The sequence below is a fragment of the Apteryx rowi genome, unplaced genomic scaffold (assembly GCF_003343035.1).
Source record: "Apteryx rowi isolate R43461 unplaced genomic scaffold, aptRow1 scaffold_177, whole genome shotgun sequence".
NCBI lineage: Eukaryota > Metazoa > Chordata > Aves > Apterygiformes > Apterygidae > Apteryx > Apteryx rowi.
The window spans coordinates 231,483-245,896 of NW_020448052.1; the positions used below are offsets into that span (position 1 = coordinate 231,483).

Sequence of the window (14,414 nt, forward strand, 5' to 3'; positions counted from 1 at the left end):
TTTTTATCATCATTAATGCATTGTATTAAGTCAGCTACGTGTTGAAAACACAACACAAAATGCCACAGAACATACAATCCCCAACGCCATATCAGTTTTTGTCGATTTTACATCAAGTATTTCAAAGTAATCTATTTCACTGTTGTATCTGCAGAAGCAATACTGCACTAACTTTTTTCTGCAATTACCTCACCATAGTTTAGAATTTGTTTTATTTTTAACAAAAATAATTTTCCATTTATAACAAGGAAAGCAGCCACAAGTCATGGCTTGGGATACTCAGTAACTCTAGCAAACTTCTTCACCCAGAGGGTAGTGCAACACTAACTCGGGTAATCCAGGGAGATCCACCCTTGGAGTTTTTCAGGGCTCACCCAGACAAAGCCTAGGCTGACCTGAGCTACTGCTGGAGATGGTCACACTTCGAGAAGGAGGCTGGACTACACAGCCTTCAAAAGTCCTTTCCAAAGAACACTTCTATGATTCTGTGATATTGACCATTCATAATTTTGTTCTGTGCCAGTTCACAAGTGAGAAGAACTAATGTATTTTCCAAGGAAAAAACCCTCACCTTAAAAGAGTTGAACAAGGCTACACGCATTTGAACCTTGGACATCTGCCTTTTCCTCCTATAACATGAATTGCACAGAAAGACAAAGAAATATTTGTTTCATTCTCATCTCCTACCATCTTTGAGTATCTCTCAAATTATGAGGAATGAGATTTTCCTTTAGAAATATCAAAAGCTAGCTAAAGTCCATTTAAATTATCTTATCTATTAATACTAATGAATTATACAGCTTAAAAAAGTCAATCTCAATGTAAAGAGTAATAATTACCGCCAGGTACAGGCATAGAAATCCAGACTGCAATGACAATGTTTCCAACAGTCTGAGGAAGAAATGTTCCCTAGAAATTCGATCTGCATCCATTAGAAACTGACTTGTCAGGCTTAGCTAATGTCTCCCATTACACTAGAAAGAATGCAACACCTAAGTGTCTAATACAAATCCCAGACTGCGGCACTTCATATATAAAGTCCTTTTGCCACTTCTCTGAAACTCATTAAAGAGAGAAAGGAAAGCAGACTGGGATTTTTTATGCTACTTCTCCCAACTGCTGTGGTGCCCTTCAGTAATAGACACAGCACAGGTAGAAAGCTCTTCCTTGACTGAAGTCAAGCAAGAAAACTCCTGCTTATTTCAAAGCCACGCATTTGTTTATAGCTGGTTTCTTGCAGGATAAAAATTAAAAAAAAATTTTTTTTTTGCTTATTATGTAATTACCAGTGTTGCCAGAAAACTACATTGTTCTGGTTATTCAAATTATTTTATTTATATTGCTTTTTCTTAAAACTGAAACTTAAATATGTTTTACTTTATGATTAGTTGATAAACTTATTTTTTCTTCTCATCGATAGGGTACAACATACAAACTTGAGTATGGGGATTCTGAGTCAGCTATCAATCATTCACCTGCTCTGGGCTGCTATGGTCATTTGTCAGCATGAAGACTACGATTTTGGGGATGAATACGATGAAGAGCCAGATCATGAACATCCGTATTATTTTAATTTTCATCCAAGTACACAAGATGAAGCTCCCCATTTTCCTATTCCAGTCCAGTGTGCCAGAGAATGCTTTTGCCCACCAGCTTTTCCATTATCAATGTACTGTGATCATCGTAAACTTACAACGATACCAAATATCCCTATTCACATCCAACAACTCTATCTGCAAAACAACGATATTGAAGCTGTGCTTGCAGGACCATTTACTAATGTCACCATCTTAAGAGAAATTAACCTGAGCTACAACAAAATTAAATTTCACATGATTGACCATGGTGTTTTTGCCAAACTTTCAAACTTAGTGCAGCTTCATTTACAGCATAATGAATTAGAAGAATTTCCATTCCCACTCCCCAGCTCTCTAGAGCGACTCCTCCTCGGCTTCAATAAGATTTCTCGGTTACCTGGGGACGCACTGGAAGGATTACCTAACATAACCATGCTTGATCTCTGCAATAACCTTCTTGATGACTCAGCACTCAAAGAAAGGCCTTTTTCAATCCTGAAAAATTTAATGCAGATCAACTTATGCAACAACAGGTTACAGACCATGCCTCCTGATCTACCACCATCACTTATGTACCTCTCTCTTGAAAATAATTCTATTTCTTATATTCCAGAAAACTATTTCAGCAGACTGCCAAAGATCATTGCTCTAAGAATGTCACACAACAGCCTGCAGAACATTCCACACAACGCCTTCAAGCTGTCTAACCTTTTAGAACTTAATCTCGGACACAACAAATTGAAACAAGTATTCTATATTCCACGAAGTTTGCAGCATTTGTATATTGAAGACAATGACATTGAAAGTATGTTGTTGGCTGTAAATCTATGAAAGTAAAACACGGCGGGTTCGGGGGCTGGGGTTTCTTTTTTTTTGGGGGGGGGGGGGGGGGGAGAAGAGCAGGGAGAGGCGGCTAGGGCATATTTTCCCTACCATCCTGATTTAAGAACTTTTAACCTAAATCAAAAAGTATTGGAAACATCTGTGTTCTTGGTTTCCAGCACTTGCCACCATACAGCTTCTCAGTTAGGTCATGTATAAACTGAGTGTAGAATCCGGCAGAGGTCCAAATTTGCACATGGTTCAAGAGGTAATCTGAGCTATCTGTGCTCTGAGCTAACCAATTACCATGGCACTGAACCAGAGCTCATACACAACGTACTTCTCAGGAGTAAGTGCAGCTATGTAGCGTTTGATCCAATGCAGGAAGAATACCTTCCCATCTTCTTCAAGATGCAGTGTAAACATATATCCTTAGCTAGTTGAGACCAAACAATAGGAAAACTTGAGATTTGTACTTTTGCACCTTTCTCATAATTTCCGAGAAGATTTTTTTTTAAGAGTCAGCACCATTCTTTTCACATAACAAGCTAAAACCTTTTAAAAACTTGCTTCTGATGAGACAATTGATAAAAAAAATCCAGAGATAAGGAGTTATGAAAAAATTCCATTCACATAAAAGAGTTGCTACAAATTGTAGTGGTAGTCATTTCTTTTATCTTGCAACCTTAAACCTCAAAAATCTAAAAAAAAAATTATCACTGATATTTATGAAATTGCTTTAAAACAAAGGCAAGGATAATATTAATATTGTGAACCACAAAAGTATTTTCTGTGGTAAATTTCAAAAAATAAATTGTAATTTTGCAACAGTTCTTAAATATAACTTTATTTTCTGTATTTTAATTAGTATTTTTCTCTCTCTTACAGTCATAAATATTACTTTGATGTGTCCATCTATTGATCCAATGAACACCAATCAATTAACTTATATACGAGTGGACCAAAATAAGCTTACAGTTCCAATAAGCACATATGCATTCTTTTGCTTCCCTCACATACGAACCATTTATTATGGTGAACAGAACGGTAATGTTAACAAGTCAACACAGCTAAGAGTACCAGTGTTCCGCCGATTTTTAACTCCAGAAGAATATGATGAAACAGAAGATGATCATGAAACAAATGATCGTGAAACTGAAGAAGATCACGAAACTGAAGACAATTACTTTCACGCTTACTTTCAATGAAGTAATCATGGGTAATGAGCGTATATGGAAACCCTTCCTTCGTTGTGGGGTATTAATATCCATTTTAGAACAGTTGGCTAGTTTGGGATATTTAAGATATATCTGTCAAGTGGAGGTAGGATTTTAGTGTAGGTAAATAAGCCATTACTGATGTAGTTAGAAATATAATACTAGCAGCAGAGACAGAGCACTCATGTCAGCAATAGAGAGCAGCCTGAGTATATAACCTGAGTTGATGATGGACTCATTTCTGGGTTGGTAGCTTATAAAAAAGAATGTGATATCATGTCTTACCACAATCGCTATCCCTACTAACTAGATAAAAGCTAGCATAGATTTGTTTGCTTGTGCTCCAGCTGTTTTGAAGACATAACAAAGTTATGAGCAATATAAATAGTATGAATAAGCTCACAGTGGTAACTGGTAATTTAAATCACATCCCAAGATCACACCATAGTCCGTATAGCAAATAATTAATAGTTTAGGATACCTAAAATTTTATTGCACTAACAATTACCTTGGCATTCCAGTTAGTATTTCAAACTGCAGTGAAGCCAGACTGCACCAATTTTGTGCTGAGATAAAACATTCAAAAAACTATCTTAACTAATCATGTAAATATATGCAAAGACCACCTTTATCTGAGGAAAAAAATGTTTAAGAACTTCATACTAAAGCTGGACTGACTTTTCATTTGGCATCTTTATCATATAAATTCAAAGAGAAGCATACAGTATGTTTTAGTAAAACATGGTTTTAGTGCAATATTTGAATTTTTGATCCTTCAGTACTGAGACAGCTAACTTTCGCTGTGTATAAATTATGTACTAAGTAAAAGCTTCCATTCACAGTGCAACAGGAAAAAAAATGATATGAAAAAGCTATTATGTTCTAAAGTGATCCAACTTGCAAAATGAGAATTATACAGACCAATGTCATGCTCCATAAAAACATGTGGATAACAGCAAGAGCCTGTCCAGCTGGGTATCCTACTACTGACAGCAGCAGGAAACAAACAGCTAACGAAAAGTATAAGAGTAAGATCACAAAAATACTTCCGAACATTCCTCCACATCTTCCAGAAATGTAGATACTTCTGCTTCAATTTCTAATTAGACAGAAAAAGCAAACTTTGAGTTTCAAATCTTTTTCAGATTCTGTTTGCAGAGTCCTGCAAATGTGTATTATAATAAATTTTTACTTCTCAGCTTGTATGACAACTACCACAACCCTTTTTCACAAAAGGAGATATTAGTTTATTAGTAATGTAGACAATGAACCACCTTTTATCAAAGGTTTTAGGATCTAGGGAAAAGGATGTGCATTAATACAACTCTACACCACTAATATTAGCATTTTACATATACATTAGTTGATATTGTTTTAGAGGCATTAAAAACTTAACAGTTTTTGTTACAATTGTTCATCAAGTAGAACAGACACAGAAAGTAGCAATCCATTTTTTTTAATAATTAATTTAGACTATCCTCCTGCACAGATAATACCAATTAACTACTTCATTCTGTTTCAAAGCAGAACACAAATTGCTTTAAACAACCTAAAAAAAAAAGTGAAATATAATATTTGAGCTACAGAAAGCTTTTTATTATTATATCTTATGCCTATAAACAGAATCAAATAAATATAGGGTAAGAGAATATTTTAGGGCACTTTGCCCCCTTTATTTAAATTCAGTATTTTTCAACACTTAATTTCCTGATAAACCTTTTTAGCATTGTGGAAATATCACCATTTTCACAGGAAAAACAAATGAGTGCAAGAAATACAGCCACATATATCATGCTGCTAATTTTATATTATACTTTATATTTAGGAAAATTAAAAATACTATGTAAAATTATGCAAGAAAATTTTTATTAGAATTTCTAAAGAGCTTCAGTCTTTTTTTTATAATATCAGTTATGTTTTGAAATCACCAGTATATTTTGGTTTCTGATGCAACAGTTAAAATATCAGCAAATGGAATCTACTTTATCAAAAATTTTGGTCTTTTTTAATGGAGAGAAATTCCTCTTAAGGCCATCAATATAACAAACATTTGCCAGTGTTTAAGAACACCTACTTGCAAAAATTTATTGATACAAAATTCATTGTATCATGATTAAGTTGTATGTCTTCTATCAACTAATTTGAGAAGTCTATTCTTTCTCCCCTTCTCCTTTTTCTTCTGTATTTCACAAACAGATTAATATTTATCACAAAATATTTAATAGCATTAAGAAATTTACAGGTCTGCAGAATTTATCTTTCCCTTTTTCCAAATAAAAAAAAAGTTCATTAACATTTATCAAGCTCAGGTAGGCCTTTGGCTTCAAGAAGGAGGAATATATGTGTGTATTCATCACCTTATTTAAATACTCATTATATACATGCACATTATATACACATGAATTTAAATATACATACCTATAATTCTATAGCTTTATTAATATGAACACAGAGTATATTAATCTTAGGGAACATTTATCTATTTCAGATTTTAAGTAGGGGTGAATAGTGCACAAAATGCAAATCTAAATTAAGACAGGCTTTTTTGAAAACCTTGCTTACCTTTAAAAAGAACACTATTCAAACATAGTACACGTATTACATATATATATTTCTTATCACAAGCTTTCTGTTCTTTAAAAACAATCATAGACGAAACAAAGTTCAGCTTTAATTTAAAGGTAACATTAAAGATACTGACTGTGTAGCAACTCATTATTTCTTAATAAAGTTTAACTCTAACTGTGATAATAAAGCTCAAAAGTTTCCAGTAATTATTACATTAAACTCATTCACATGGAATATGAAAATTTTAATACTGGAAGAACCATCATAATATTAATTGAATGAAAAATGAATTATCTCATTCGTGGCAAATGCAATGTTATTCTTTAAAGAAAGATTTCAGCATGGTCAGGGAACTAAAGACTTGCTAGTTTTCTGTCTGTACCAGAGAAGTGAGAAGTTAGGACAAAATACAGAATTAACTGATACCTAGATAATTACAATTTACTTTGGAAGACAGAACATGGCTTCTGCAAAAGAAAGTCCTAACTGTCAAACCTCTTGAAGCTCTTTGAAAGAATCATCAAGGATGTGGAAGAGGGAGATCCTGGTCCATAGTCTACAGGAATTTCTGAATAGCTGAATTAAGGAAACTAAGCAGCCACAGAGCAGGAGGCAAGGGCGTGGACAAAAACTAACAAACAAAAAAAACAACAAAAAACCCACAAGCAAACAGGCAGTTCTTGCACAGGAGGAAGCCCACGGGTGGGAGTTTTGCAAAGGGCATGTTCTGGGATTTATTCCGTCTAATACATTTGCCAATGATAAAGAAACTGGGCTAAGCAGTCAGGTGACAACAAAGATTGCTAAAGGCCAATGTAGAATGACCAAGTGCAAAAGAACCTCACAAAACCAGTTGCAGGATCATAAAATAGCAAATGAAATTCAGCATGGATAAATCAAAAGTGATAGTCATGGGAAAAAAAAAAATCTAGCTTCCCCTGAAAACTAATAAATCATGATCACCATCACTCAGCAGCAAGATTCAGGAGTTATATGAGATAGTCTCAGGAAAACACTGGCTTAATACCCAGTGTGAGTGACCAGTGCTGCCCTACAACAGGAGAAGGCTCAGAGGAGACTACAAGGGCCATGTGCCCATGAAGCTCAGGAAAGAACGTAGGGGGTGACTGACCACAGCTGCTGCTGCTGCAAAAAAAAAGCTGAATTTATCTCAACACAAAGGGGACCAGAGGGTGGACTTTGTTCCAGATAAACTATATCAGTTGAGTGGATCAATTAGTTGTGTAAATGTTTTCCCCTGAGTTAATCAAAAGAGTGTGCATGTTCCCCTGAGTTAGCATAAGGGAAAATGTGTATGTGGTTCAGCCCATCACAGAGTATAAAAGCTGAACAACTGAAAAAAGAATTTTGAAGAGAGCAGCGAGCTTGACCTGGTCTCAACCCATGTTTTCATTCCCAGTGACTAGGGATGCCCAGCGTCATGACAGTGAGCATGTTAGAGACTGGTAATGACAACTGCATTTGTACTGTGATACAGCTGTATATTGCAAGTGCTATATTCTGCTAAGTGTAACTTACACTTGTACTGTGATTTCTGTATATTGCTGAATCACTCTGCTAAATGAAAATCCTGTGCGACATCAAATATTTTCAATTAAGTAAATTTGGTATTAAAGCTTACACCCTCTATGCATGGAATATCTAAAAGAACCTGGTCAGAGCATATTGGACTCTGACACCCAGTAACAGTCAGAAAAGAAACATAAATGTAGAAAATAACTTGAAAAGAATGGAAAACAAGAGAGATCACTACAAATATATGGTTCACGCAGACATTAAACACTATGCACCTCTGATCCCTTCAGATACCTGTAATTTCTACATATGTCACAATAAGAAAAGGATCAGAGAAAGGTAATATGGGCACCAAAGATAAGGAATGGCTTTTAAATTAGCAACATCGAGTAGGCTAGAACTCATCAGTTCAGGAAAGAAATGGCAAAGGGGAGATAGAGTGGAAGTCTACAAAATTTTGAGTTGCATAGACAGTGTGGGTTGGGATCAACTGCTCACTGTCTTCTCCAGTGCAAGAACAAAGAGTCATCAAATGAAACTAAAATGGGAAAGGTACAAACCAGAGGTGATTTTTCAATCAATGTGTAGTAAGCCCTTGAAACTGCTTGCCTGAGTAGCTGCTGCAGCAATTTTACACATGGGTTCAAGGGAAGAATGCATAAGTAATTGCAGTTCTTAGAAGAGATTCATTTCAGGTTGTTGACTAGACAAATCACAGTAGTGCAAGAAGTGCAGAGCTGAAAATAGCTACAGATTGGAAGAATATTTGGAGAAGGGAGATGAGGAGTTACCATGCATGCTTGTCCTATTCTCATCTTCCCAAAGCACTTGCTTTTGACCATTGTTGGAGACACGATATTGCACGTGATTCTTTGCTTTGAACTGCATGTCCATTCTTACATTCTCACTATCCTTGACTGTAGTAACAAGCTGGCATTGCTTCTCCCTATTAGTGTATGCTTATTGTCTTGAAACATGAGTTTTAAACTTTTTTTCAAGCACTATCAGCTATGTTTGTATACAAAGACATACTCTTATACATTAAATTAGGAAATAGCATGTCTACAATGCTCCATATTGCAGTGTTCCGTACCAGACAGAAACCTACACTAATTCAGGCACATGAAGCAGCCCAGGCATGTTAGTGTGGAGCTCTGTATAAGCCAATTTATATGACTATATAACCATATAGATTCTGGTATCAAAACATATTTGCTTGGTGTTTGCTCTAGTATTTATTTTCAGAGTATTCTATGGTCCTTTTAAGTATGGAATAGATTCACAAACCAAAAAACTAAACCTGCATCAAAATGCTACTTATTTTAATCAGGAACAATTAAACCCAGCAAGCAGCAAATAGTTTAATGAGTTTATTTACAGCGGAGAGTAAATACTGAAACAAAACCTGATCTGGCTGACAGCACTGTGTCTGCATCAGCAATTAAGGTGGGGCACTAGAAGTGAATCAGTGGAGCAAAACAGTTGTGGTGAGGCCAGGATATCCACTCTCTCTGATTTTGGAGGGAAAGGAGGTTTACTTCAGCCTAGTCTTGCCCTGTGAACTGAAATCCACTAGCAGCTGCCAGCACATCAGGTAAACCCCTGGAGTACATTGGTTTCGTTACAGCCAAAAACAAACAAGCCCATATGCTTCAAAGCGCTGTGTGATGTGAAGCACAGTGCAGTAAGTGGGGGCTTATCAACAGATTCACTTCGAAAATGCACTCCTGATCCTAATTAAAACACCAGCAGAAACATAACCAGAACACAGCAACTGAGAAACAGAGATCTACATTCAGCTTTCGTCAAATTATCCTGAACTGTGCTTTCCAAGTCTTGCCTCAGTAAATGAGGATGGGACCTTCCTGAACTCTAAGCTAAATATCACCACTGTTATTCATATTATTAAGGTTTTACTAGAGTGCTGTAGAACACTGATACCTATGTAAACCTATAGAGGGGAAATACCTCACAGATTTCTGGGAAAACTTCAATTGTGACTCAACTTAGTTCACAAAAATAAGGCTCTCAAAATTAAAAACAAAACCGACAAACTCAGATTTCCCCCCACCTCCCAAACCTATACCACAAGAGACTACCGTAAAAATCAAAATAAAGGAGAGAAATAACAAAAGTTTATCCCAACTGTCTCCATGTCTTCCTTTAGCCTCAAATCACTGGCAACTTATTTTGCATTTTTTTTGTTGGTTGTTCTTTTTTAATACTTTAAGGCTTAGTTTTTCTGATTTTTACTTATGTATTTTGATAAAAGTTACATGGATTAGGCAAGAAACTCCTTTATAGTCAACAGATGTTTTATATTTCAAGTTTTCTGACTTCTTTTGAAATATTTACATTCCATTGTTCTAATATGAATCAATTTCCTTCGTTGTTTCCTAACCTGATCATTGCAAGCAATAAACATAGGAATTTCCTATCTGAAAAACATGAAAGGAGAACATAGTATTTTAATAGAAAAAAAATATACCCCAGAAGAGATTCTAAGTATTTAACAATTGTTTTCCATTACTACTATAAGAGTATGAACTTTTCAGCTATAAACAATAGCATACGCATGATTTGGTAAGTTATGAACTCTACACTTATCATATATTTTTAAAAATTTTGTCCAAAATCTGCACTTCTAACAACCTAATAAATTTAGAAGGAAAATAAATAATAACTTAATCTCATAATCCAAGATACAAATTCATCATCCACAGAACAAAATAAATGAACCTTACCCTATTATAAAGCACAACACAAGGAAAAAATAGACAAATATGAAAGTTAACCATAAAGACAGAGAGTGAAGTAGATGCTAAAAATAATGTAAGAAGCATCATGACAGGAACATAAAAGTACAGTATGTATAAGGCCAATGAGTTGTGGAGCCTTGCAGCTAGTGTCCCTGTAGACACAGTAATGGCTCTCAACATCTGATGATATTTTTATAAATAAGTGATGTCAATTCAGGAAAGAATTCTAAGCAAATTTTAATAAATGGACACAGACTGGCTTTTGATTCGGTACATAGCTGATGATAGATAAATAGCTAAACCTCAGCAGAATGCATCTTCAGTATAGGGGTTTGGGCAACCAGCAAACAGTACTTTCACTCCAGTTATCATTTGTATCTGTTGACAATAATTTGATTACTGATAATGATTGTGCATGTGCTTTATCCATTCATATCATAACAACTTAATCCATTCATAACATTCACAGTCTGTTTCTTTTACAGAAACACAACAAATAAAGGTAATGTCTTCAGCTTTAACAAATTTCGATTATAAATTGGAAACACATGAAAAGATGCTCATACAATCTTTAGGTCATTTTTCAGATGTTTCTATTTTGCAGCTGGTGGCCCTAACAATGACCTAAAACTAAACCAATTCACTGAACCTTGGAAATAGTTGCAACTTTTCATAAAAATACCACAGGTATTCACACACAAATTCTACTTTATCTCCAATATTTCTTTGGTCATTCTGAATTTTTTGGAATGTTCTAAGTTTTCTTATTAAGACATGATAAGCATCTACTTTACACTTAATAACCACATACACACGCCCCAGATGCTGAATTGGCATATACTTTGGTTCATATTGCACAATGGCTCTTCTGGAGTTACAGCTTTAATCTAATTTCTGTGCATTACTCAAGAACAAACCCAGGAGGCTGCTTCCTCCCTTTTTGGTTCTCTGACTACTTCTTCCCACGATGAATGCAGCCTCAGCATGAACATTAAACTGCTTTACAACTAATTTTACACTCCTCTATCAGGACTTCAGCAAAGGGCAGAGAGGATGTAGGAGCTGCAGAGAAATTCATACCACACATATGCAGCAGTCAAAGCACATTGCTGTACCATTGGAGAGACAAAAATAAATAAAAAGGCTCAATTAATCAGACTGCATAAATGGTTAAGCAGAAAAGAGCTGCATTTTAGAAGAAGAAAATGGAGAACAAGTCAGAATATTGAAGTTATTTATTTTAGGAAGAAAACAAAATAAAAAACAAGCATTGAGTTCAATTTTAATATCACTTTATGCCTTTGTTTTCCATGATAGTAAATTCATGTTTCACTCTCTGCAGATTATTTCATACATGTCTTCAATCTGATTAAGTAACTACCTGTTACTCTCTAAAAACTTTTTTTTTTTTTTTTTTTTTTTTTTAATAATACCAATCCAGAGCGGCTGGTCAACATTGTGAAGTGTTTACCACACTTCATATAAGAGACAGGCTAAGGAACATTTACTGGCTTTGTTCCACGTAGGAAGTTAACAAAAGTCACATACAAAGCATTGTGCTTGGTTGTGCATACCCCCAGAAGTCCTTAAAGCTTTCATAATTTGTCCCCACCTGTTTCTGTCCCAGGCACATTTTTACTGAAGACACTGATTTCTGAACATTCTGGATAAGTGATTCCTGATGTCCATCAGGCATGAGGAAGCTAAGCAATAATCCATACTTCTTTCTTCTGAGAACACTTAAAAAGCCAACAGAAAAACAGAAACTACAGAACATGCCAATATTGTCCTTTGGAGACTATGATACAAGATGAAAGCCAAAGTCTTTAAGCAGCTGCAAAAATACACCTTGTTTGCCTAAATATAGAACCACCCTGAGTATTAAAAACAAACAAACAAACCAACCCCTCAGCTTTAGTTTGATTTCAGAAGGAGGATTTTGACAGTGACCTTATGGCACTCTCCCTACTGCTCTCTCGTAGTCATCTGTATTAACCTACATACCCCAAAGACAAGACCCTTTTTGTTTTTCTTCCCTCTTCCTAGTCTTCTGCCTCCCATCACACAATCCTGAGTCCCACTCCTGAATACAGAGAATGCCAGTCGCAGCTCCCACGGAATTCCCGCAGGCACCCTGGAAAAGCAAGTTACAACCAAAAACCCCGCTGCAAGGCAAGGCTGCCCCCTCTGGTAACGTCCTGCTTAGGTCACGCAGTTGTACAGCGCCTGCAAGTTACTGCCTCACATAGACAACTCTCGTCATCCAGGCCTCAGTTTCATGTTAAAACCAGCATTTTAAAGCAATGCTAAAACAAGCACGTAAAAGCTTCTTCTATCACTTTTGTACTACGCTATTAAGGATTAAGGTACTAAATATGCTCACAGTATAAAGCTAATTAACATGCTAGCAACTGTGAGAACTTATTTTGGCTGAAACACATGGAAAATGAAGACAACTGCCCTCTCACTTAAACTGATGTCATTTTATCTGGCAGCATACACTGGATATGAACTGCTCACGGTAACTTTTACAGTATGACCCTGCACAATTTTGTTTTTAAGGAAAACTGTTTCTTTTTTGTAGTTTTGTATGCAACACTGTTCCCTTAAATTTCTTGTTTCCTTAAGTTTAAGTTCCTTATGTTTTCAGAAAGTAGATCCAGAGAGTGAGTGTCCCTTGTTAGAGTGGCTTGAATTCCCTCTACTAGAATTAAGACCAGGTTATACTTCATTTACGCCTTCAGCTACATCTCATATCCTTATAAAACTGTATGGAAATTACTATTATTCTCATTAAAGCCAGGATTTTGTTTCAATGCTATTAGTAAAATAGCCATTTTAAATGCACAACACTTCAGATACAAGTGCTTTGTGGGGAAATTGGTCTTTGAAGGAAAAAAAAAGGGATGCACCTGACAAATCAGAAAGCATCCCTTAAATACTTTCTCAAGGCCCTCTTCAAAAACTGGAGCTCAATTAGTTAACAGCAGGACTTATTTAGGTTTTCAGAAAAGAAACCACCTTCTAGAATATATAGATCCTTATAACTAGAACCTAAGAAATAGATACCTACATATTAAACTTGTGTTAACAATGTCTAAAAAGCATTCCCTGCTTGCCATGGTGACTACTTCCTGTTAGCTTCCCTATGGCCAAGGCATACGAACCACATTTTTCGGTTCAGATGATCAGTCGTTTTGGATACTGAGGAAATTGCAAGTCATTTTGAACAAGAATAAACCATCACTGTTGCTAAAAGAAGCAATATTATCTTTCCTTGCTTGCAGCCACTTGTGCCATTCCCATCCTTGTGCTGATAAAAGCACTTGCTGGATGTTCAGATAAAATTATTTTATGTGAAATGATTCACTGATACCCTTTTTTCCTGGCACAAGGGATGACGAGCAGATAGAATATGGGGCAGGACTACTACTTTATTGGGCCCTGCCAGTTTGAAGTAATGGTGAAACTACAGCCTAAGGCAAGCCTTGATGACCTCATGACAAAGTACTTACCTAACATATCAATCTTGTATGTAAGCGTTCATGAGTTTCTTACAAGTGCGTGGATAACAACAGCGAGTACGTACGCAGTGTTTTTGTGGTAAGCATACCACTGAAGTCTTACGACCCTGCTGAATACTGACTTTTGAAAATGTTTTCTGCAAAAGCCACTATGGAAGTCTTCTAACATTGCAGACCCTCTTCTCCAGATCAAAGCAAGTAAGAGTTTTCTTGCACAAAGGCTTCCTAGATTTTCAAAAGCTCATATAGCTAGTAATCATCCCCTACTTTTAAAAACTGTCAGATATTTTGGGGTGCCGGGGGGAGGGGGGGGGGAATAAGCCATTCTGAAGATTTCATATATGTAGCTGTCAAGGCATCTAGGACTTCAGCACTTCAAAATCAATTTATATCATGCTTTGAATTCCAATA

General features: G+C 35.9%; 2 protein-coding genes across 5 annotated transcripts in view; one reads left to right on the forward strand and one right to left on the reverse strand.

Annotated features, from left to right (window-relative positions):
- CENPP (centromere protein P) overlaps window positions 1-14,414 on the reverse strand; it is a 163,343-nt gene that overhangs the window by 114,032 nt on the left and 34,897 nt on the right. The window lies entirely within an intron of this gene.
- OMD (osteomodulin) lies at window positions 1,443-3,607 on the forward strand. Its single transcript, XM_026061158.1, has 2 exons — window positions 1,443-2,382; window positions 3,288-3,607. Exons 1-2 carry the CDS (start codon window positions 1,443-1,445, stop codon window positions 3,605-3,607), a joined length of 1,260 nt encoding a protein of 419 aa, XP_025916943.1.